The sequence below is a fragment of the Ursus maritimus genome, unplaced genomic scaffold (genome assembly GCF_017311325.1).
Source record: "Ursus maritimus isolate PB19 unplaced genomic scaffold, ASM1731132v1 scaffold_12, whole genome shotgun sequence".
In the NCBI taxonomy this organism is placed as follows: Eukaryota; Metazoa; Chordata; class Mammalia; order Carnivora; family Ursidae; genus Ursus; species Ursus maritimus.
In genome coordinates this window covers 1,346,561-1,367,831 of record NW_024423564.1, presented here as the reverse complement: position 1 = coordinate 1,367,831, position 21,271 = coordinate 1,346,561, and the positions used below count along the sequence as shown (strand labels likewise).

The window sequence follows — 21,271 nt, the reverse complement described above, 5'->3', positions numbered from 1 at the left end:
GATGTTCTGGTCTGTCCTTTGTGTTTCTAACACCGCCAGCCACCAGCCGCCCCCGCACGCTCCGGAGCTCCCGGTCTCAGTCTGGATCCAGTGAGCACACCAGAGCTCCGTTTCAGTCTGGTCACGCGCGTTCCCCGGCTCACAGTCCCAGTCCGCTCTCTCGCGGGTGCTGGTCCTCGAGTCCAACTGCTCCCCCGTGCAGGTGGCTACCACTTCCCGGCGCCCGAACGCAGCGGCTCCCTCCCCCTTCCGTTTATCTTCCGATATCTGTGCGCGGTTTCATGGCTCCCCGCTTCGTACCTCTATACTCAGCGCTGGAGATGTTCATTTGTAGAGATCCAGATGCATCTTCCTGCGTCTCAGGCTGATTCCGTGGATGTTCAGGCTGGTCTGGTACCTATCCAGCTTGACTCAGGGGACCAGCTGAAAAAGGGGTCCCCTACTCCTCCGCCATCTTAACTCCTCCCCTCTCTTTCTGTCTTTTGATTGAGCGAGTATATAAACTTTTTAGGAGGAGGGGTTTCCATTTTATCTAGCATTGTTTGTAGTAGGAAAGGGGCTTGCTGTACTGCAAGTACTGCTGTACTTCCTTCTTCTTTTTTTTTTTTTTTAAGAGGGAGAGGAACAAGCAGACTCCATGCTGAGCATAGAGCCTGACTCGGGGTTCGATCCCACACCTGAGATCATGACCTGAGCTGAAATCAGGAGTTGGATGATTAACTGACTGAGCCACCCAGACACCCCTCCATCTTCATTCTTCTTCTTCTTTTTTAAGATTTTATTTATTTGAGAGAGAGAGAGAGAGAGAGAGAGAGAACAAGTGCAGAGGAGAGGGAGAAGAAGGCTCCCTGACAACCAGGGAGCCTCATGTGGGGCTTGATCCCAGGACCCTGAGATCATGACCCAAGCTGAAGGCAGACGCTTAACTGTGAGCCACCCAGGTGCTCCTCCATCTTCACTCTTGACAGAAGTCCTAGCTAGCATCATGGCCCAAATCTTCATGAAAAGGGATGGATTTTGGCTTTTCTTTTTCTTTTTTTTAATTAACAAAAAGAATCAGCGTTGGATTTGGCAATGATTTCTTGGATATGACAACAGAATCACAGGCAATAGAAGAAAAATAAATAAATTAGATTTCATCAAAATTAAAAACTTTTGTGTATCAAGGGACATTATCAATTATATATATAATATATATTATATATATATATTTTATAATATGTATTATATATAATATATATAAACTATATACTTCAATAAAGCTGAAAAAATTGGCAATGGAGTCAAATAGACTTTTCCAATGAAGACATATAAATGGCCAAGAATTACATGAAAATATGTGCAGTGTTACTAATTATTAGGGAAATGCAGATCAAAACAAGGAGATATCACTTCATGTCCATTAGGATGACTATTACTTAAAAAACAGAAAAATAAGTGTTGGTGAGAATATGGAGAAATTGGAACCCTTGTGCATTGCTGGTAAGCATGTGAAATGGTGCAACTGCTATGGAAAATAGTATGGTGGTTCCAAAAAATACAGCAATTCTACTTTCTGGATATGTATCCAAAGGAATTGAAAACAGGGACTTGAGCAGGTATTTGTAACCCATGTTCATAGCAGCACTATTCACAGTAACCAAAAGGTGGAAACGATCAAGTGTCCGTTGATGGATGAATGGATACACAGAATGAGGTACACACAACGGAATGTTATTCGGCCCTAAAGAGGAAGGAAGTTCTGACATATACCACAACATGGATGAACCTTAAGGACGTTATGCCAAGTGAAATAAGCCAGTTAGAAAAGGACAACTATTACCTGATTTCGCTTATATGAGGTACCTGCAGAAGTCAGATTCACAGAGATGGAAAGTAGAGTGTTGGTTGCCAGGAGGGAGAAGGGGGTAATGTGCACAGAGTTTCAGCCGAAGAAGACGAAAAATTTCTGGAGAAGGATGGTAGCGATGATTGCACGATAATGTGAATGTATGTACTTAATGCTTCTCAACTGTGTACTTAAAAATGGTTACAATGGGGGCGCCTGGGTGGCTCAGTCGGTTAAGCCTCTGACTCTTGGTTTCAGCTCAGGTCATGATCTCATGGGTTGTGAGATTGAGCTCTGTGCTCAGCGTGGAGTCTGCTTGAAGATTCTCTCCCTCTGCCCCTCCCCCCAATCATACGTATACATTCTGTCTCTCAAAAATTAATAAATCTTTTAAAAATTGTTAAAATGTTAAATTTCATGTTATGTATATTTAACCACAATAAAAAGAAAAAAATATGTCAATAAATTAAGTATATTTACTAAAAAAACCCTATGTGCATTAGTGTTGGTAGTTTATCCTCTGCCGCTTTCTGAGGCAGCAGTAACTACATGGTAGGAAATACTGATCTCGCCCTTCTGCAACGTGCCGGGTACTCTCCCTGTCCCTCCAGATTCCCTCTCCATGCTTCTCTGCCCTGCTCAGCCTTCCCGCTGGGTTGTCCTATGGGAAGCACTGGGAGCAGACCAGAAGGTGGGAAGAGAGGGAAATTGGTATTTATTCCCTTGGCTCCCTCCTGCCTGCTGTGGTCTGACAATGGCTTCGCTTCTATACCTAAAGCCACAGCATCTGTGAGGGACCCTTTCTCTTGCCTGTGGCTCTCGCTGGCTTGCAGGAACTGCTCCCTTGCCTCGTCCAGTCAGGCCTAGTGATGGAAACAGCTTCCTGGTTTTGCTAGTCCCTGGCGCTTTGCTTCTTGTTTATCTTATCCCTGCCCGCACCTCTATAATAGTTTCTTCGTTAACCTTTCTTCAGTGACTCTTCAAGTGTGCATGTGTTTTCTGTGGGGACCTTGACTGATCCAGGGCCCTAAATCTGAGTTGATGGCATTACCTATTTTTTCAGATCTACAGTAGTTCCCCCTTGTCTGTGGGGGATATATTCCAAAACCCACAGTGGATGCTGAAACCATGAATAGTACCAAACCCTGCATATGCTATGTTTTTTCCTAACATACATATCTTTTTAATTTAATTTAATTTAACTTAATTTAATTTATTTGAGAGAGAGAGAGCAAGCACAAGCAGGGGGAGTGGCAGGCAGAGGGAGAAGCAGACTCCCTACCGAGCAGGGAGCCCGAGGTGGGACTCAATCCCAGGACCCTGGGATCCTGACCTGAGCCGAAGGCAGATGCTTAACCGACTGAGCCACCCAGATGCCCCCATACATATCTTTGATAAAGCTTAATTTATAAATTAGGCACAGTAAGATATTAACAGCAATGACTAATAATAAAACAGAGCAATTATTAACAGTATACTGTAATAAAAGTTATGCAAGTGTGATCTTTCAAAATATCTTATTGTACTGTACTCACCTTTCTTGTGATGATGTGAGATGATAAATGCCTGCATGATGAGATGAAGTGAGGTAATGGGCACCGTGACCTAGTGCTGGGCTGCTGTTGACCTTCTAATGTTATGTCCCAGGGGCATCATCGGCTTCTGGTTGACCACAGGTAACCGAAGCCATGGATCAAGGGGGCTACTGTAAATGCTGGGCATCATGCTTAGTACTAGTGATGTCAAGATGCATTTAACAAGGTCCCTGCTCTTGAATTCTAAGTCAAGTCAGGGGAGACAGACAAGTATAAGCACCATTGCAATACAGAATGGTAAGTACTATGAGAGAGGTAGAACAGAGTGCTATGGGAGCATAGAATAAGAACATTAAAACCAGTCGTGGGTGTGGGTGGGAGCAAGACGACACTTGTGCTGCTGTAGGGGACAAGCAGGATGAGGTGGAAAGGGGGCAGTGGGCTTTCAGGGCAACAAGAAGAGGTTATGAAGGCACAGAGGCACAAACTTTGCTGTCAGTTCAGGAGTGTTTGGCAAGGCTAGGGAAAAGTGGTCATGGTGAGAGCAGGAAATAAGATTGGAGTGTGGCAGGGACTGGACCATGGGGACTCTGGAGTGTCCCAAGATGAGTCTGTTTCTATCCTGCATGTTGAGAGGAACCAATGCCATTTTACCATGGGAGTGACACCATCAAGTCCGCCTTTAAAACGCCTTTGGTCACAGGGTGGAGAAAGGAGTGGAAGAGGTCAAACTGGGGACAGGGAGAAGAGTAAGAGAGTTTATTGCAAAATAGTAGAGGCTGTCTTTTTGGAAGGGGAGGGACCAATTTATTAAAAGAAATCAGTTCAAATGAGTATTCATAAAAGTAACAATATTTCAAATATTTACTTAAAACATGTATGTTTACCAAAATTTTGCTATATTACCTTTCTTGTGTAAATCACATTCATGATGATTTTTTTCTTTTTGTTTTTGAAGATTTATTAATTTTGGAGAGAGAGAGAGTGCACGCGTGCACATGCATTGCAAGTGTGAGTGGGGAGAGGAGTAGAGGGAGGGAAGCTTCAAGCAGACTCCTCACTGCGTGTAGAACCCTACACGAAGCTCCATCCCACGGCCATGAGATCACGACCTGAGCCAAAACCAAGAGTCAGATGCTAAACCCACGGAGCAACCCAGGCGCCCCTAGGTTTTTGTTGTTGTTTTTTTAGTGGTGAATTTAAAGATAGTTGTGGGACAATCTGAGTGAAAGATGCTTCTAGATTTTTACCAGTTTTTCCCTCGTTTGTTTATGGTTGTCTCAGATACATCTACATCAAGTACAGTGAGCTTCAGTGATTTCCCTGATCAAGTCTTTGAAAATTCAGTTTGGCTGTCAGAAAGACAACTACCTGTACCCATATTTTATTGGTTTATAGACTATTTAATTAAATTTCAAATTTCAAAGAACAAGTACAACTGATAAAACCAGGTTTGGGAACAACCACAAATATGCTCTTTGTGAACACATGATTTCACTGATGGGGGCTCCCCCAGAGTTATCCACTAACCTTGGACATTGGTGGTTCTATGGTCATCAGTCAGCAGTTTTTTGTTTGTTTGTTTGTTTTTGTTTTTTGTTTTTTTTAAGAGGGAATGGGGAGATGGTTATATGAGTCAGTTACAAGAAGGGTCTGAAATAAAGCAAGAGGGTGGAGAGGAGAGGATTCATATGCAAAACCCAAGAAATGATGACTGTTTGGATGTAGTTGTGAGAATGAGAAGTCTAGGATCATCTCCAGGTTCCTGGTTTGCACAGCTGGGTGGATGGTGGTACAATTCACTCAAATCGGGAATGAATCAACAGGATCAGTTCTGGGAGAAAGATGTACAGTCGAGCCTTGAACTGCACAGGTTTGAACTGTGTGGGTCCACTTACACGTGGATTTTTTTCAATAAATATATTTGAAGACTTTTTAGAGATCTGCAACAATTTGAAAAAACTCATGAACTGCATAGCTGAAATATCAAAAATATTAAGAAACAGGTAAGTCACAAGGCATAAAATATATGTAGATACTAGTCTATTTTGTTACTTATTATCATAATGTATACAGAAATCTACTATGAAAGGGTTAAAATTTATCAAAACACACACACACACACACACACTTACAGACTGTATGTGGCCCATTAGCAGTCAAGAGAAATGTAAACGAGCATAAAAATGCAATATTAAATCATAACTGTATAAAATTAACTGCAGCACATACTGTGCCATAATGGTTTTGCAGGTGCTTCTTGCTGCTGTTGCAATGAGCTGCAATGTTGGGAGTGTCCCAGAATCTGCACGAAAGTGTGATGCTAATACCACCATCTGAGCAGTTGCCTGGCTGGTAAATCGCCACCTGTAGTAAAAAGTAATCCCTTGGGGTTCTCGCTGTTAGTGGTTAAGTTCTATGTGGAATTCGACGGCGTGAGGGTTGGAGCCCCAACTCCTGTGTTGTTCAGTAGTCAATGGGAGAGTCCAGTTGAAAACACGTTGTGTTGGAGGTTATGTGTTGCTTATGTGGGCATGCGCCTTCTTTTCTGCGGGATCCATCTCCCATGTCTGATCCACTCTCCCCAACTCTTGGTCCTTGTAGTTTGGGTGCGGGTCCACCCCAGTTCTAAGGGTCAAGTACACAGTCCAGGCCTATGTTGATCAGTGCACTGCATACCTTCAGACCCGCTGATTGGCCTGGGTGGACACATGAAAGCCCAGGAGTTCAGAGAAAAACACCATCTCCTATGGCTGTGCTGAAGCTCACTGTCCCTTGGCTGTTAAGTTACACGAGTCAATCAATTCCTGCTTTGCTTACAACAATTTAAATGGAACTTCCCTGCAACAAGAATCCTAGCTATGGGACAGCCAGGTAGAGATGCTGGGTTCAACAGATGACTTGAAAATTCTTGAGATAGATTTGGGCTGGGGATATGGAAATATAAGTCATGAGCGTACAGATCAAAGCCATGAGTCTGGAGAAGGTTGCCCAGGGAAAACGCACAGTGTAGAGACCAATTAGCGCTGAGCGCCATGAAAGGGGAAGCACGGAGCCAGATCGTTCGTCGGAGGAACACTTCATCCCCACTTGGAGTTTTGCGAGGCTTCCTGGAGAAAAAGCTATGTAGGCTGGGAGGGAAGGGTAGGTGCGGAGGGACCTGGGAATGGGTGTGGTGAGGGTGGGACAGAGTTCCAGGCAGATCTCCGGCCAGGAGGTGAGAGAACCCATGTTGAGGAAAGTAAAGGTCTCTATGGCTGGAACGTAGAAAGTGCGCGCATGAGGGCAGAGCCTGAGGGGCCCAGTGCACAGTTAGCAAAGTGGGGGTGCTGTGCCTGGTCTTACATGCCCAAGAGCCCTGGGGAGTCCACTGACAGTTGAAGCTGGAGAGCAACCAGATCAGAGGCTCAAGGAGGAGGAAGGTCTGGAGAGGGGCGGGGCGAGAGGAAGCCGCTGCAGTATCCAGGCAGAGGCAGTGGTACCTGGGTCAGGGGAAGCCTGGGGTGGGTTTGAGGGATATTTTGGTGAAGAATGAGATGAACTTGAGGGTTTGGGTGGTTGTGAGGAATGACTTCCATGCTTCTGGGCAGGGCGGCTAGGTGGACGGAGGTGCTATTTTTCTGAGATGGGGGCAGTGGGGTAGGGGGCAGCTGGGGGCTTGGGAGGATGTTGAATTCAGTTTGGGGTACGCTGACCCAGAGGATGTGAGTTTCTTGAGGACAAGAATCTCTGTTCATTCCCCTCTGCCAGATACGCAGACGAGTTACACATTGTAAGTAAATCTTTGTTCAATGCTTAAGTACATGAAAGATACCGTTATTATTTTATGCGGAAAAATCCGGGAGGCAGTATTGGGAGTTCAGGAGCTAGAAGTGGGTTGAGGAGAGAGATATGTGTGGTCACTGGCCTCTACTGGTAAAAGGAAGACAGGAGTGGACGAGATCCGCAGGCTGAGTGTGAGGCATGGGAGGCAGGCTTCGCACGTGGCCGGGAGGAGCCGCAGTTCTGAAGGACCGTGATTGTCTGATGGGGTTCCTAACCATGATCTTGTCCCTTTCAGCTCTCATCCTCTTCCCCGACCTCTTAGGCTCTCCTTTGCTGAGTCTTCCTCTTGCTACCCCTTCTCTGCATCTGAGGGCTCACCACCACGCCCCCATTTCTCAAGCTAGATCTTCTTTCCAGACTTCAAGTGCAGATGCCCACTGGGCATTGCCAACTGGACCTACTGATGGCACTTTAAATACAACAACCCTCAACCAACACCTTGTTCCCCATCTCTCTCTCTCCATCACTCACCTTGCAAACAGCAGGCACTTCAGAGTGTTGTTGATTTGAATCTTGAATTAAAAGCTTGGTACAGATTGGGTCTTTCTTCTTTAGAAGTTTGAAAGAGCCAAGCAAGTAAAGATTTCCCAGTTAGTTCCCTGAGCCTGACATCTTCAAGCCAGGGCCAGTGATTTCTTGGTAGAATAGCAAATGGGCCAGTAACCTTAGGGTGCCTGTTCCATCTCTTTCCTGGCTCAGTGTTCTTTGGGATAATAACACTTTTTAATTATTTTTATTATTTATTTGTATACGGGGTGCACCTGCCAAGGGAATAATATGGAGACTTTCACTGACTACAGATTCTATCCCCTGTGCTGCTTAGGAATTAAGGAACTTATCCAAAAAGTAGTTACAATTCTACTAGAAAATTCAGGGTCTTGCCAGCCTGAGGCACTGGTCTTCATTCTGGAATGTCAGAGCCCAACAACCAAAAAGTGGTCCCAGTAATGGTCTCATTCATTCTATTTAATCTATGAAGGAAGAAACTTCAATCTAGAGAGCTTTTTACTAAAAAGTTAAAACTCATGTAGATGGATAAGCAAGCAGAGGGCCTCTGGAAACAATCATTTTCACCTGTGCTGCTCAGGGAGCTGTGCTCCAGAACACGGTTCTCTTTGTCGACTGTCTTTAACCCCGGGTCAGCCCTCCAGTCCGTCTACGCTCTTTCCCTGCTGCTTTATCAGAGGGCTTAGAAAATTAAGACTAATGTTGACACTGGCCCAAGCCAGACGTAAAGAAGGAGACCCACAGCCAAACCCAAAGACCTTGACCACACTAGCTTCCTTTCCATTCCTCCAGCATCCTGCTCCTTTTTACCTCAGGACCTTTGCCCTTGCTGTTCCTTCTACTGAATCTCCCTCCTCCATTTTTCCTGAGGTTTGCTCCATCTCATCCTTCAAATGTCAGCACACATGAAATCTCAGAAGAGTGCCCTCAAAGATTACCACCTCGTAATCTTTCCTCCATAGGATTTATCACACTCTAGTCATCTTGTCTGTTGCAAATGAGTAATCATCTGTCACCTTTCCCCCACTAGAAAGTCAGCTCAGTGAATGCAGGACCTCGTCTGTCTTGCTGACTGTATCTTCGGAGCCTGTGACAGTGCCCGTAGTAGGGGTGAACATATTTACTGAGTGAATTATGACAAGTGACACCTCTCCATCAGTAATCTGAGTAATCTGGAATGATTCTGTTGGTATCGTGAGTCATAATTACATCTACACCCAGTGTGCGTATTTCACTATTTACCGTGCAGCTCTGGGGACTGCTTCCATCATGCTAATTCCATTCCTCCCACACTTCCTCCTCCCTGGCACAAATGTACTGACTCTCTAGTGTGTGCTTTAAAAACGCAATTGCTTTATTAACTACCAGCAGGACTGGCCAGCACGGGGAGGTGGTGGACATTCTGGGCTCAGGGACCGTGGAGGATATGAGGAGGACGTGATGATTGGGAGGCTGTTTTGAAGGAAAGAGGTGGTCTGGAGGCCAGGCCCAAAAGCCCCTCCGATTTACTTCCGGAAGTGGGTAGACCTTGTAAAGGAGTCATGGCAAGCTATGGCCATGCCACCAATAAGATTAAGAAATTCTTGGAAATCTAGCTGCCCGTCAGAGTTGAGGTCCAGTTTCTTCATCATGCGGTCAAGGACACCAGGGTCCTTCTGGTTCTGCAAAGATAACAATAACCATCATAATGATAGTAACACAATTAATTTATATCACACTTTCTAGGATGCTTTCCATCATACTGGCACATTCTAGTCTCACAAGAGTGTGCGGCACAGGGTAGGGGTTAGTAACATTCCCACTGCCCAGACACAGAGATGGACTCAAACAGGTGAAGTGACTTGCCAAAGGGGAAGACCTGCGACTGGAACCCACGTTTTCTGGCTCCCAGCCGAGGGTTCCTCTGTGAGAGTCAGAGGTCGTTCCATTTCATAAAACCAGTGCAACACCTCTTCCCAGTGTTCCATGCAACCGCAGTGTACGAACTGTACAGAGGTGGAGTGAGGTGAGGTGGAAGAGGACGCAGGCCCCGATCTGCCGCCTCCTCCACTCAGCTTAGCGGCCAACACATGCACGCACTTACAGCCGCTGGCTGCGTAAGGCCGTCGGAATCAGGAATTCAGAAAGTCAGTCCTGAAGTGGCACCTGCGCCTCGTGGCTACCACATCGGATTGTGCAGGTATACAGAACAGTATTTCTATCATCACAGAAAGTCCCAGGGGACAGGGCTTCCCTAGAGGCTTTGGCGTGGAGGAATAAAATTTGAAAACTACCCTATTACACCATTTACTATTCCGGATGCCTTTTCCCTAAATGAAAGAAACAAATCACCATTCCCTACGTCATGTAGTTTGATAACTTTGATCTTTAAAATACATCTTATTCAAAGAAAAGATCCTTTAATGGTCACTCAGAGGCCTAGGGGCACAGCCTTGTCCATGCAGGCCCCTGGCTTGGAGTGAATGAAAAGGAGGCAGGAGTGTGGGGGTCAGCTGCTGGGCCTTTACTTCTAGCCATCTGCCAGCGACTTATTTCGAGCTCTAGGTGGTTCTGGGGTGGAGGCTGGGAGCAGTACCTTTGTGAAGGCGGCCAGTTCTGTATTCATGAAGGTTAGGAACTCTGTCTTGGAGAGCGTGCAGTTGTTACCTTCCCTTCCAGCAAACTTCTGGAAAACAGCGATCAGAGACTCGATGCACCGCTCAGTCTCAGTAGGGCTGGACATTTTTGCCTTTAGAGAGAAAAGTCAGGGCTCAGACACGGGCTAGATGCTGAAGAACACGCTAGAGAATCTCATACCTTTATTTCGGGGCAAAGCAGTTTCCTAAAAGGCTAGGTCATTTTTTAGGGGGTAGAGGGGCCCAGGACAAACACAGAAAGTCATATTCGGTGATCGTGCCTCCCCTACAGGCTCCCACGTTCATTCCGGGTGAAGCATAGTGCGGGTACACATGGGGCGTGTGGGTGTGTCTAAAAGCAGTAGCTGCCTAGAGGAGAGCGAGCGGGGCAGGTTTTACTGATGCTTTTAGAATCTGTGGGTAAACATATACACCCACAGATCCATAAGCACACCTAGCACTGTCTAGGAGATTAAATAATTTCCTATTTTCTAAGAGAAATATAGAGGTTACCGGGATGAATGAAATGGCAGCTTTTTAAAGCAATACTGAGGGGTGGCTGGGTGGCTCAGTTGGTTAGGGGACAGACTCTTGATTTCGGCTCAGGTCATGATCTCAGGGTCCTGAGATCAAGCCCCACACAGGGCATGGAGCCTGCTTAAGATTCTGTCTGCCCCACCCCAAAAAATAAATAAAGCAATACTGAATTCCTGGGACTCCTCTGCGTTTTCTAGAAGAATACTAAATGCATAGTTATCGTGTGTGGGGTGGGAGATCTGAGAGCTTTTTAGATGTTCAAAAGCAGCTTTCATATCGAAGGTTTTACATGTGAGGAAATGGAGATATGAGATGGGAATTGACATAGCAGAGTCACCCCTAGAATCTCAGCCTCCAGCTCCCTTTCTGCAGTTCTTGGTCTTTGTTCCTTCTACTTCCAGATGCCACTAAATCCTATAGGAATGGCTGGAGGAACTTTTTTGGTTACTTCAAACCACAAAGATGGATCTCAGGAAGGGAGCTCTCAGGTTGCCAGTCACACAGCTCCCCTGACATCTACAGAGCTGAACCCTAGTTGTGGTTGTACCAGGAAAAGCTGGGGTCAATTCTATGCTGGGCTCTGGTTTCCTTTTAACAGAATTCTTCAGGGAAATCCTATTTTGCGGAGCCTTCGGGTCGTTCCTGCCAGTACCTAGATCCCCTGGTGGTTCAGACTGGCAACTGCAGGCTTTCTGGAAAACTTGCTGGTCACGCCCTTCCTCTGAGGCTTTGTCTTCAAGTATTAAAAGTACTCTTCGAGGAGTTACTGAGTGGCTCATTCGGTTAAGTGTCTGCCTTAGGTTCAGGTTATGATCTCTGGGTCTTGGGATCAAGTCCTGCAGCAGGCTTCCGGCTCAGCAGGGAGTCAGTCTGCTTTTCTCTCTCTTCCTCTGCCCACCCCCCCACCGCTCATTTTCTCTCTCTCTCTCTCTCTCAAATAAATAAATAAATAAAATCTTAAAAAAAAAATTTGTTTGGATGGTGACATTCGCAATTTAGCATTTAGCCCTTAATTTGGTCTTTTCGAGACTTGCTGGAGGCTTTCAATCCCAGTAATTAACAAGCCATTAAATGACCAGAGTCCTCAGCCACACAGCTTTGGGCTTCTTCCCTCTTTCCTGTAGCGTTTTCATCTGCAGCTTCTCTAGGTGCTTCCCCAGCTAGCTGAGCTGCCTGCCGCCCATTGCACGTGGCAGTGTCTGTAAAGCCCCTTCGAGATGGTTCTAATGAACTCTTCTGGAGGTGGGTTCTTTCCCAACAGTCATCTTGTTGGAACTTGTTCTTAAGGAAAGAAAAATGTTTGTAGGTCCAGGGTGTGGGAGTGAAACAGAATACCATAGCCTGGAAGAAGCTGTTTGTGCAACAGCCTTCCTTAACAGGACTAAAATCTCACTGTCTTACTAATATGTCAGTTGACAGGAAGGAGGTCAGCTGGGAGGGCATGCCAGATAAGGTGGAAGGTTCCAGGCTGAGGAGCAAGGGCTTTGTGACCTTTCTCTAGGCTCCTCTGCCCCTTTTCCTTGTGGAATTCAGATTGTTTTGCTTTTCTAGTTACAGAGTGGCTTTCTGCCTTATTTTTTTTTTTTCCTCCTTAACGTCAGGACTATAATTTAGACTATGTTTTTTTTCCCCCCCTTCTTGAAACTGTTGCCACACATGGAAAAAATTAAAACCTCCTATTTCTCCTTGGAGGTAATTTTCCAGAGCAAAAGAAACACAATTACCAAATTACTGAAATGGAATTGCAAAGTTTGTAGAGCTGGAGGGGGCTTGGGAGATGCTTCCAGAGAAGGGAGGCCCAGAGACAGGAAAGCTTTGCTCAAGGTGGAGCAGAGGCTGAGAGGGAGGAGAACCAGATCTCCTGCCTGGAGGCCAGCACCTCCCACAGCTCACTGCATCCTCACAGCTGTATCTGGCACCATGATAGGAAGAAGAAAATGGTGTGAGATAACTGGATACTGTGAAAGAATTTAAAAAATGCATGCAAAATACTCAACGTTTGAGGAAAGGGGGGAGAAAAAAGAATGCAAAAAAGTAACACTTGAAAAAGACTTCAGCATTGGTATTGCCATATATATATATATATATATTTTTTTTTTTTTAAAGTAGGCTCCACACCCAGCATGGAGCCCAACGCGGGGCTTGAACTCACAACCCTGAGATCAAGAGTCCCACCGTTAATCAACTGAGCCACCCAGGTGCCGCTGCTCTTGTCATTCTTAACCAATGTGCTCCCCCCCCCCAAAGGATCCATAATGGCATCCACCTTCCTCCAGGACAATCGTTCCAGATCTTCACCACCTATTGGTGCTGGGTCCACCTTTTCAAGGTTCCATGTGACATTGTTACTCCCTTTTTGCATGGAAAGGAAGGAGGGAAAGAGTAGGCAGGGATAAAGGTTCACACACTAGAGCAGAGTCTGGCAAATATGTTTTTTTTTTTTTTTAAGATTTTATTTATTTATTTGACAGAGAGAGAGACAGCCAGCTAGAGGGGGAACACAAGCAGGGGGAGCGGGAGAGGAAGAAGCAGGCTCCCAGCGCAGAAGCCTGATGTGGGGCTCGATCTCAGAACCCCGGGATCACGCCCTGAGCCGAAGGCAGACGCTTAACCGCGGTGCCACCCAGGCGCCCCTGGTCAATATGTTTTGTAAAGGGTGAAACAGTAAATATGTGAGGCCACTGTGGTCCATGTTGTCTCCGTCACTCTTCTTTCGTAGCGGGACAGCAACCACACAGACAACTCACAAGCGAACGGGCGTGGCCGTGTGCTAATAAAACTTTATTTATGGACAATTAAGCTTCATTTTCATATCATTTCACGTGTCACAAAGAATTATTCTTCCTGTGATTTTCTTTCAAGCACTCAAAAACATAAAATCCATTCATAGCTTGGTGCGGGGAAACAGAAACCCCATTTGGGCCCCGGGTGGAAGGTCCCGGACTCCTTTCACTAAAGAGGCCTTGGAGGAGGTAAATTTTGGAGGTAGCTTAATGCAAAAGTGAGAAAGAGAATTCAAAGTAGGTTGGCAGGAACTGAGAAGAGAAAAACAGAATAGGACGCGAGACCCTGGAAAGATGGTGGGTCCAGAGGAAAAGGGCAGGAGGGGGCTCGGCCTGGGTGGGGCTCCTCCCACGGAGCGGGCTGCATTCCGCTGGCTGGGAGCGGCTTCAGTTTCAGGCTCTTTGTGTCTTGGCCGCTTGCCTCGCTCGCCGAAACGGATTTTTCCCAGGGCCCAGACGCCCCAGGTCTGAGGAGTGCCCTTTACTGGTCTACAGAAACAACTAATGCCGCCGGACGCCCCCTTGCCCCGCTGCTTTTACTTGTCCCCAGGCTTCCCCGAGCCCAGGAGTGGGCGGGCCAGGGGCCTCCAGCCCCGGCGGGAGCCCGCCACTCGCCCCCCTCCCCGGCGAGGGGGGGATCGGGCGCGGCCACCCCGCGCGGACGCGGTGCCGAGTGCGGCCCCCTTCCCCAGCCCCCACCTTCCCTCCGCCCGGGAGCCAGAGACCCTCCGGTGGCCCCCGTCGGCTGCTACCACCGCTGTAACTCAGGGCTGCGTCCTTCCTGCCTCTCTACCCCAATCCCACCCCACCCCCGATTTATTTTTCCTGCCCTGCTTCCTGCCACGTCCACACAGAAATGAAAGCTCGAGCGCGGTGGAAAGCACGCTGTGCTCTTTTCACTGCGGAGCGTCGGAGACAAGATAAAGGCCGGGCTTACCAGGTGTGCGCGGAGCGGGCGCGGAGTCTGCGGCGGGCGGCGAGGCGCTGCGAGCTCTGCGCGGCCGGCGGCGCGCCCCGGTTTCTCAGCGCCTGACTCACGCGCTCCCCCCGCCCCCGCCCCCGCCTCCGGGAGCAGATCCGGACTTGCCCGCCCCGCCCGCGTTGCCCAACGCGCCGCTCACGCGGACCCGCGGTCTCTTCCGGGCCTGTGGGCCTTGAAGATTTAAAGGACTCTCCAATTAAAAGTTTTGCATGGCGCTCGTGCGCGCGGCGTGCCCATGGCCGTGCCTCTTTCCCGTGTACGAGCTCATTCTGCTCATCGAGGTGAGGGAGGCAGAAGGATCCTTTTAAAGACGTGCAACGTGGAGTGTGGGCCTTTTTGTAGAAGTTCCCCAGAAGCCGGGCTGTCTAGTCCTTCACACGAAAGTTGGCTGATAGACTAAACCGTGGTGACTTGTGCCAGGCGGAGTGCTATTGTCTCAAACTTCTCCCTAACCCAAGGCAGTTAAACCCCCGGACCCCTGCGATTAAAAACTAACCGGTGTGCGTAGGGTATTTATCTGTGCGCAGTTGGCAGAAACTCCGGGTTCTAATAGTGGGCTTGTCACTTTATTGCAACGCTTTTGGCAAATCCCCTCTCTCCTCAGAGCTCCATTTCCTTAGCTGTTAAAAGTAGTGACGTTGCATTTCAAACTGTTTCGTAAGACTGCTGTAACTGTCCAGTGAATGGTGGCTTTGAGACAGCTTCGAAAACTGTGGAGTAGACGTGAAGGAAAGATAACGGACTGCAGGGCATCGTGTATATTGATTGCTTCCTGGCATCCGCTGCTCACTTCTGAGCAAATCTGCTACTCAGAGGCACATTTTCTTGAATCCACTTGAAAACCCCACCTGAGCCCCAGAGTCAATAATTAAAGAACTAACCTGTTTCTCTCCCGTCTTCCCCTTCTCTGTTAATGGTACTGCCATTCTGTCATTCTTCCTTTCTCCTGACTTGAGAAATTTGGAGTCAGGTTCTGACTGTAAATCCCTTTCTTACCCCCAATTTTTTTCAAGTGCCAAGTCCTATCAGTTTATTTTTATACTCTCTTGGATCTGCCTCATATTTTCTATTCCCACCTCCAGTGCTCTAGTTTAGGTTTTCATTCGTCTTTCCTTTAGTTTCCTAACTGGTCTCTTGCCCCTCTAATCTGTTCTTTTGAATGTGAAAAGCACATTTTCCAGCCTGCTTCTTCCTCTCCCAATGCCTGTTGCTCCCCCTACTTGTGCTGTTTGTCAAAAAGATAAATAAAATCTTTAAAAAAAAAACCCCACACATTTTCCTGCCTTATAGCTCTGATCAATTGCCTACTTAAAAAACAAACCACAACAAAAGAATGAAACAAAACGGCTCCTCGATGTCTTTTATATAAAATATAAACTTCTTAGCCTCTATCTGGATTGGAAAACGTTCTTTTACCAAATGAATGAATGAATTCCTCAATTTATTCATTTAACAAATATTTTTGGAAACCTACTATGTGCCAAGACCAATGCTAGGCATAAGAGATACAAATATGAATATGATATAGTGCCTGCCTTTGAGGTGGTCTGTGGATAAACTTTACTCTTGGTGGTTTGGTGGGTGTTCCATGGCTGGCTGCTAGGGTCCACAAATACCCTAAAGTTATATATGAAATTTTCTGCATAAGAGATTTTCTTTCTGGGGGAGGATCTATAGTTTTCATCTAATTCTCAGAAAAATCTAGGGTTAAGCCATTGCACTACTGGGTGTTTACCCCAAAGATACAGACGTAGTGAAGAGAAGGGCCATATGCACCCCAATGTTCATAGCAGCAATGTCCACAATAGCTAAATCGTGGAAGGAGCCGAGATGCCCTTCAACAGATGACTGAATTAAGAAATTGTGGTCCATATATACAATGGAATATTACTCAGCTATCAGAAAGAACGAGTTCTCAACATTTGCTACAACATGGACGGCACTGGAGGAGATAATGCTAGGTGAAATAAGTCAAGCAGAGAAAGACAACTATCATATGATTTCTCTCATCTATGGAACATAAGAACTAGAATGATCAGTAGGGGAAGAAAGGGATAAAGAAAGGGGGGGTAATCAGAAGGGGGAATGAAACATGAGAGACTATGGACTATGAGAAACAAACTGAGGGCTACAGAGGGGAGGGGGGTGGGGGAATGGGATAGGCCAGTGATGGGTAGTAAGGAGGGCACATATTGCATGGTGCACTGGGTGTTATACACAACTAATGAATCATCGAGCCTTACATCGAAAACCGGGGATGTACTGTATGGTGACTAACATAATATAATAAAAAATCATTATAAAAAAAAAAGAAAAATCTAGGGTTAAAAAATATTGAAGAATCATTAGTCTAAATGATTCCATTCATGAATCATGGAACCTTTGATAACATAATCCTCTTTAAGGGAAAACACCTCACTTACAGCCTCTGCTGTAGGGTCAAACCAGCTGGTGACTTTTTGGGTGATTTGACCCTATGCCTACTGTCACAGCTGTTTGGATTGAGGTTAGCTCTGGACTCAAGGACTACCGATCCATAGAATGGACAGTAGTGGATGTTTCGTGACATGACATAGAAAGATGAACTGGGGCCATTCATCTTCTTGTCTTTGGGAAATTGAAATTAGAAACACATAGATAATTAGACATTCAGAAGAGCTAATGCTGAACATTTGTGTAGAGAGGCCCATGAGGTCATGGCAAATCAAAATTACGAAGAAGTGGACACTATGAATAAGTGGAAGCTATGAAGTTTGGACAGTGTGTAGAATAGAGGGGAAAATAAATGAATCGCTCACTTAGAAATAAAAGAAGTACCTACTTGGACGTTCGCTGAGTTGCATAAACAGTGAAGCACTACGAGTGAGAGTGAGAGCCTGTGGCCCAAATCTGCTAGTGTTCTTGTTCTTCCTGAACCTGGTTGTTCAGTTTTCCTGATTTTCTGTAAGATACTTATTCTTTCAGTAACTCCTCTGCCCCATGAGGTAGCTTGAGTGAAACCAAAGAAAAGAGCTAAACCAAAAAAGTATGAATTGTCCAGACCCAGGCTGGGGCATCAGCTCCTTCCAGTTATGGCTGCCAGTGTTGGTAACTGCCCAGGGTCGTGCTGAAATGGGTTCATTACTAGGTTTTCACCAATGGAGGGCGAGTTCAGGATAGATGGCAGGCAAAGGTGGATTTGGCAAGGTAGGTAAACGGTGCATCAAACTAAAAGGCTAACGCAGGCAAGGAGCTGAGGATGAGCGAGGGCTGGTAAACCAATAGCGAGAGACTAAAGTGTGGTACAGATGAGTAACAGGGAAACCGGGAGGTAAATGTGGGGACCTCCACACGCAGGCTAGTCCTTGTGTGCTACCTGAGCCCTGTGCAGCACTGGGTAGTTCTTAAATGGACACACTAGAGCCTGATAGACGTAATAACCAAGTGTGACTAAGGTACAGTGACAACGCCGGAGGGAGATGAGTGGTTAATGCTGCCGGAGCAGGGACGTCATGGGGAAAGCGCAGCCCGCGCTGGGCACTGGAGGATGCGTCAGAATCCACTAGGCGGATGGCGCCATGGTGAGGCTAGGTGGAGTCAGGCAGTGTGGCTGCCTTTCCAAGGACAGACTAGAACTAGACACGGGGTTCAAACCCAGCGATGCCACACATTATCTCTATAAGCTCCAGTGAGACATTTCACTGCTGTGCGCCTCAGTTCCTCATTTGCAAGTGGAAAGAATAGTAGTGTTTACTTCATGTGGTTGTCGTGAAGACTAAGACATAATTCATGTAAGATGCTTAGAACTCAGAGCACCGTCTTCGGAGGAAGCCTCACATGATGGCTTGTGCAGAAGTAAGGAGGGCTGAATCACATGTGTGTTCTCAGGACTTGTGGGCGGTTCTGTAGTCCTGTACTTTGGGTGTGAGGCGATGGTAAATGTGAGGCAGGGCTGCAGAATATGAGCCTGGAGAGATAAGGGTCAGAGCATTAACGCTATGCTTGGAAATCTGGATGGTATCCTGAGGACTATCTATCAAGAACCGCTGAAGAGTCTTATGCAAGAGAGTGACATGACGCACCTCACCTTTCGGGAAGTACAGAGAATGTACTAGAGAGGAGAGAGACTAGAGGCACTGGACATAATCGAATACTGCTGCGACGACCAAGGCGAGGTGGCCATGAGGTCGGGGAGAGGGAATTACCCAGAGCTGAGAAGGCAGAAGCAGTTGAGCTCGGCCCCTGCGTGGATGTGGGGGCTTTGGAAGAGGAATGAAATCACTGTAGGAGAGAACAGGACTGAGAACAGTCACATTTGCTTATAGCTCTTTAAAAAAAAAGGAACATTTTTTATTTGAGAGAGAGAGAGAGAGCGAGAGCGTGAAAGCACAGGGCGAGGGGCAGAGGGAGAGGGAGAGAGAGAGAATACTCAAGCAGAGTCCCCACTGAGCACAAAGCCTGATGTGGGGCTCCATCCCAGGACCCTGATATCATGACCTGATCTGAAATCAAGAGTCAGCCGCTTAACTGACTGAGCCACGCAGGCGCCCCTGCTTGTAGCTCTTCAAATGTCTCTCACCTCAAGGCTTTTGCACCTCTATCTGATGTGTCTGTAGTCATCTTCCTCATTTTCCTACTCATCTGTCTTCGTCTCCTCAGGCTGCCGTAACCAAACCCCACATGCTGGGTGGATTAAAAAACACATTTATTTTCTCACAGTTCTGGAGTCTGGAAGTCCAAGGTGAAAGTACCAGCCAATTTAGTTCTGAGCGCTCGTTCCCCTCCTGGGTTGCAGATGGCCGCTTTCTCGCTGTGTCTTCATGCAGTGGAGGGAGAGGGAGAGATCTCACTCTTCCTCTTATAAAGCCACAGTCCTATTGAATAAGGGCCCTGCTCTTATGACTGTTAATCACCTAACCATTTCACCATATTGCCTCTTAAAGACTCTATCTCCAGATATAGTCACTTTAGGGTTTAGGGCTTCCACACATTTTGTGGGGGAGGGGAGAACATAGTTAAGTACCTAGCATCATCCTTCTTAACACTTAGAAATTATCTTCTTTAAGCTTTCCTCATTCTCTAAGACGGGGCTAGACATCTAACATGTCTGGCCCAAGACCGCTGCACTTAGACAGACCTGCTTGCAAGGTTAGCAATGGCCCCGATCTAGCCTCTGGGAACTTGGATTTGGGGAGGTTTCCCAGCATTCCCTTACTGTGGCTCACTGTGCCTAAACTGAACAAACAATGCGGTTTATGCCAAACACCTCTTTCCTTCTGGGAGTTTGGCATTTTGATATATGCCAGACAGAGTATGCCTATGTGACCAGTAAAAACCGTGGGCACTGAGCCTCTCCTGAGGTTCCCTGGTGGACAGAACTTTACATGTGTTGTCAAGTTTGAAGCTGGAGAAATTAAGCATGTGTTGTATCCATTGAATGTTCCCCCATAGCTCCTTGGACGGTGATTTTTACCACACTCTACTGTCCTTTTCTGTTTACTTATGTGTCTTGCTTACGAGACTGCAAGCTACTTGAGGATAGACCCAGTGCCCTGCTCACTACAGCATGCCCAACACTCAGCACACGAGCTACGCGGTTGTACAGGGAGGATCTTTCCTGGGTGTGGAGGCGACCTAAGCACCGGGGCCACAGTGGCTAACAAGGCGAGGGAAGCCCTGTTCTGATGGTACTCAACCCAGCTTTTGTGGGTAAACCAATCTTTAAATAACAAGGAGGAAGGAGAGAGAGAAATGATCAGGGAGGCAGGAGGAGATCCAGAGCTTTCTCTGGTGTCATGAAGTTCATGGAAGAGAGACCTCCAAGATGGAGGAAGTGGTGGACAAGGTGAAGGTCTTCAGTGGGACAGAGTGTGATGAAGGCTGAGCCGCATTCCCCGGATGTGGCGTTCGTATCCGAGGAGACCTTTGCCAGCGCAGTTTTAGTGCAGTGGTGGGGAGAAAGACAAATGACTGTGGACTGAGGGGTGCATGGGAGGTGAGAAGTGGAGGCAGGGTGTGGATTGCTCATTTGAGAGGACTCACTATGAAAGAGGAGAGGCAGAGCAGCAGCCAGAGAAGGCTAGCACAAGGAGGGTCTAAAAACATGCAGGGAGGAGTGCCTGGCGTTGGTTGTAGAGATTACTTAAAATAAAATCTTAAAAAAAACACAACAATATCCAGGGATGGCATGAATAGGTTCACAGGCCATGGAGAAGGAGTTCTCAGAGTGAGAAGGCAAATGGACAGGATTGAAAGGATACAAATGATAGAGCAAGGTACCCTAGGAGCTGTGGGTGGAAGGAGAAAATCAGTAATAAGGTTGTGGATAGTCTGCAGATTTCAGAGGGCTGTGGAGGAGCGCCTCCCTGATGCCACTGTCGACATCATGAACCAGGGGGTGAGGACATCTGTGGCAGTGGCCAGAGGTCTCAGCAATGTGGAGAGGGGAGCTGACCCAGAATGACAGAGTGCTGTAAACGCTTAGGAAGCTGTAATTCACAGTGACTCTAATCCGCATGTTTGTGTGGTTGTGTGGCTGCGTTCCTTCAGGTATGCTTAGGAATGTAGTCACTGGATCCAAGAAAGAGGTTTGTGGAGTAGATTTAGGGTTAGGGCTTCATAGGGTGGATATAACAGAAGGACAAGACAGTGAAGGAGTTGAGGGTGTTGGTGGGAATGCA

General features: G+C 46.9%; 1 protein-coding gene across 1 annotated transcript; it reads right to left on the bottom strand.

Annotated features, from left to right (window-relative positions):
• Nucleotides 1–9,026: 9,026 nt before the first annotated feature.
• S100A11 (S100 calcium binding protein A11) lies at nucleotides 9,027–14,720 on the bottom strand. The gene is made up of 3 exons (XM_040626733.1): nucleotides 14,568–14,720; nucleotides 10,271–10,423; nucleotides 9,027–9,356 (listed from the first exon to the last, which is right to left on the bottom strand). Exons 2-3 carry the CDS (start codon nucleotides 10,415–10,417, stop codon nucleotides 9,201–9,203), a joined length of 303 nt encoding a protein of 100 aa, XP_040482667.1. The 5' UTR covers nucleotides 10,418–10,423; nucleotides 14,568–14,720; the 3' UTR covers nucleotides 9,027–9,200.
• Between the last annotated feature and the right edge of the window lie 6,551 nt (nucleotides 14,721–21,271).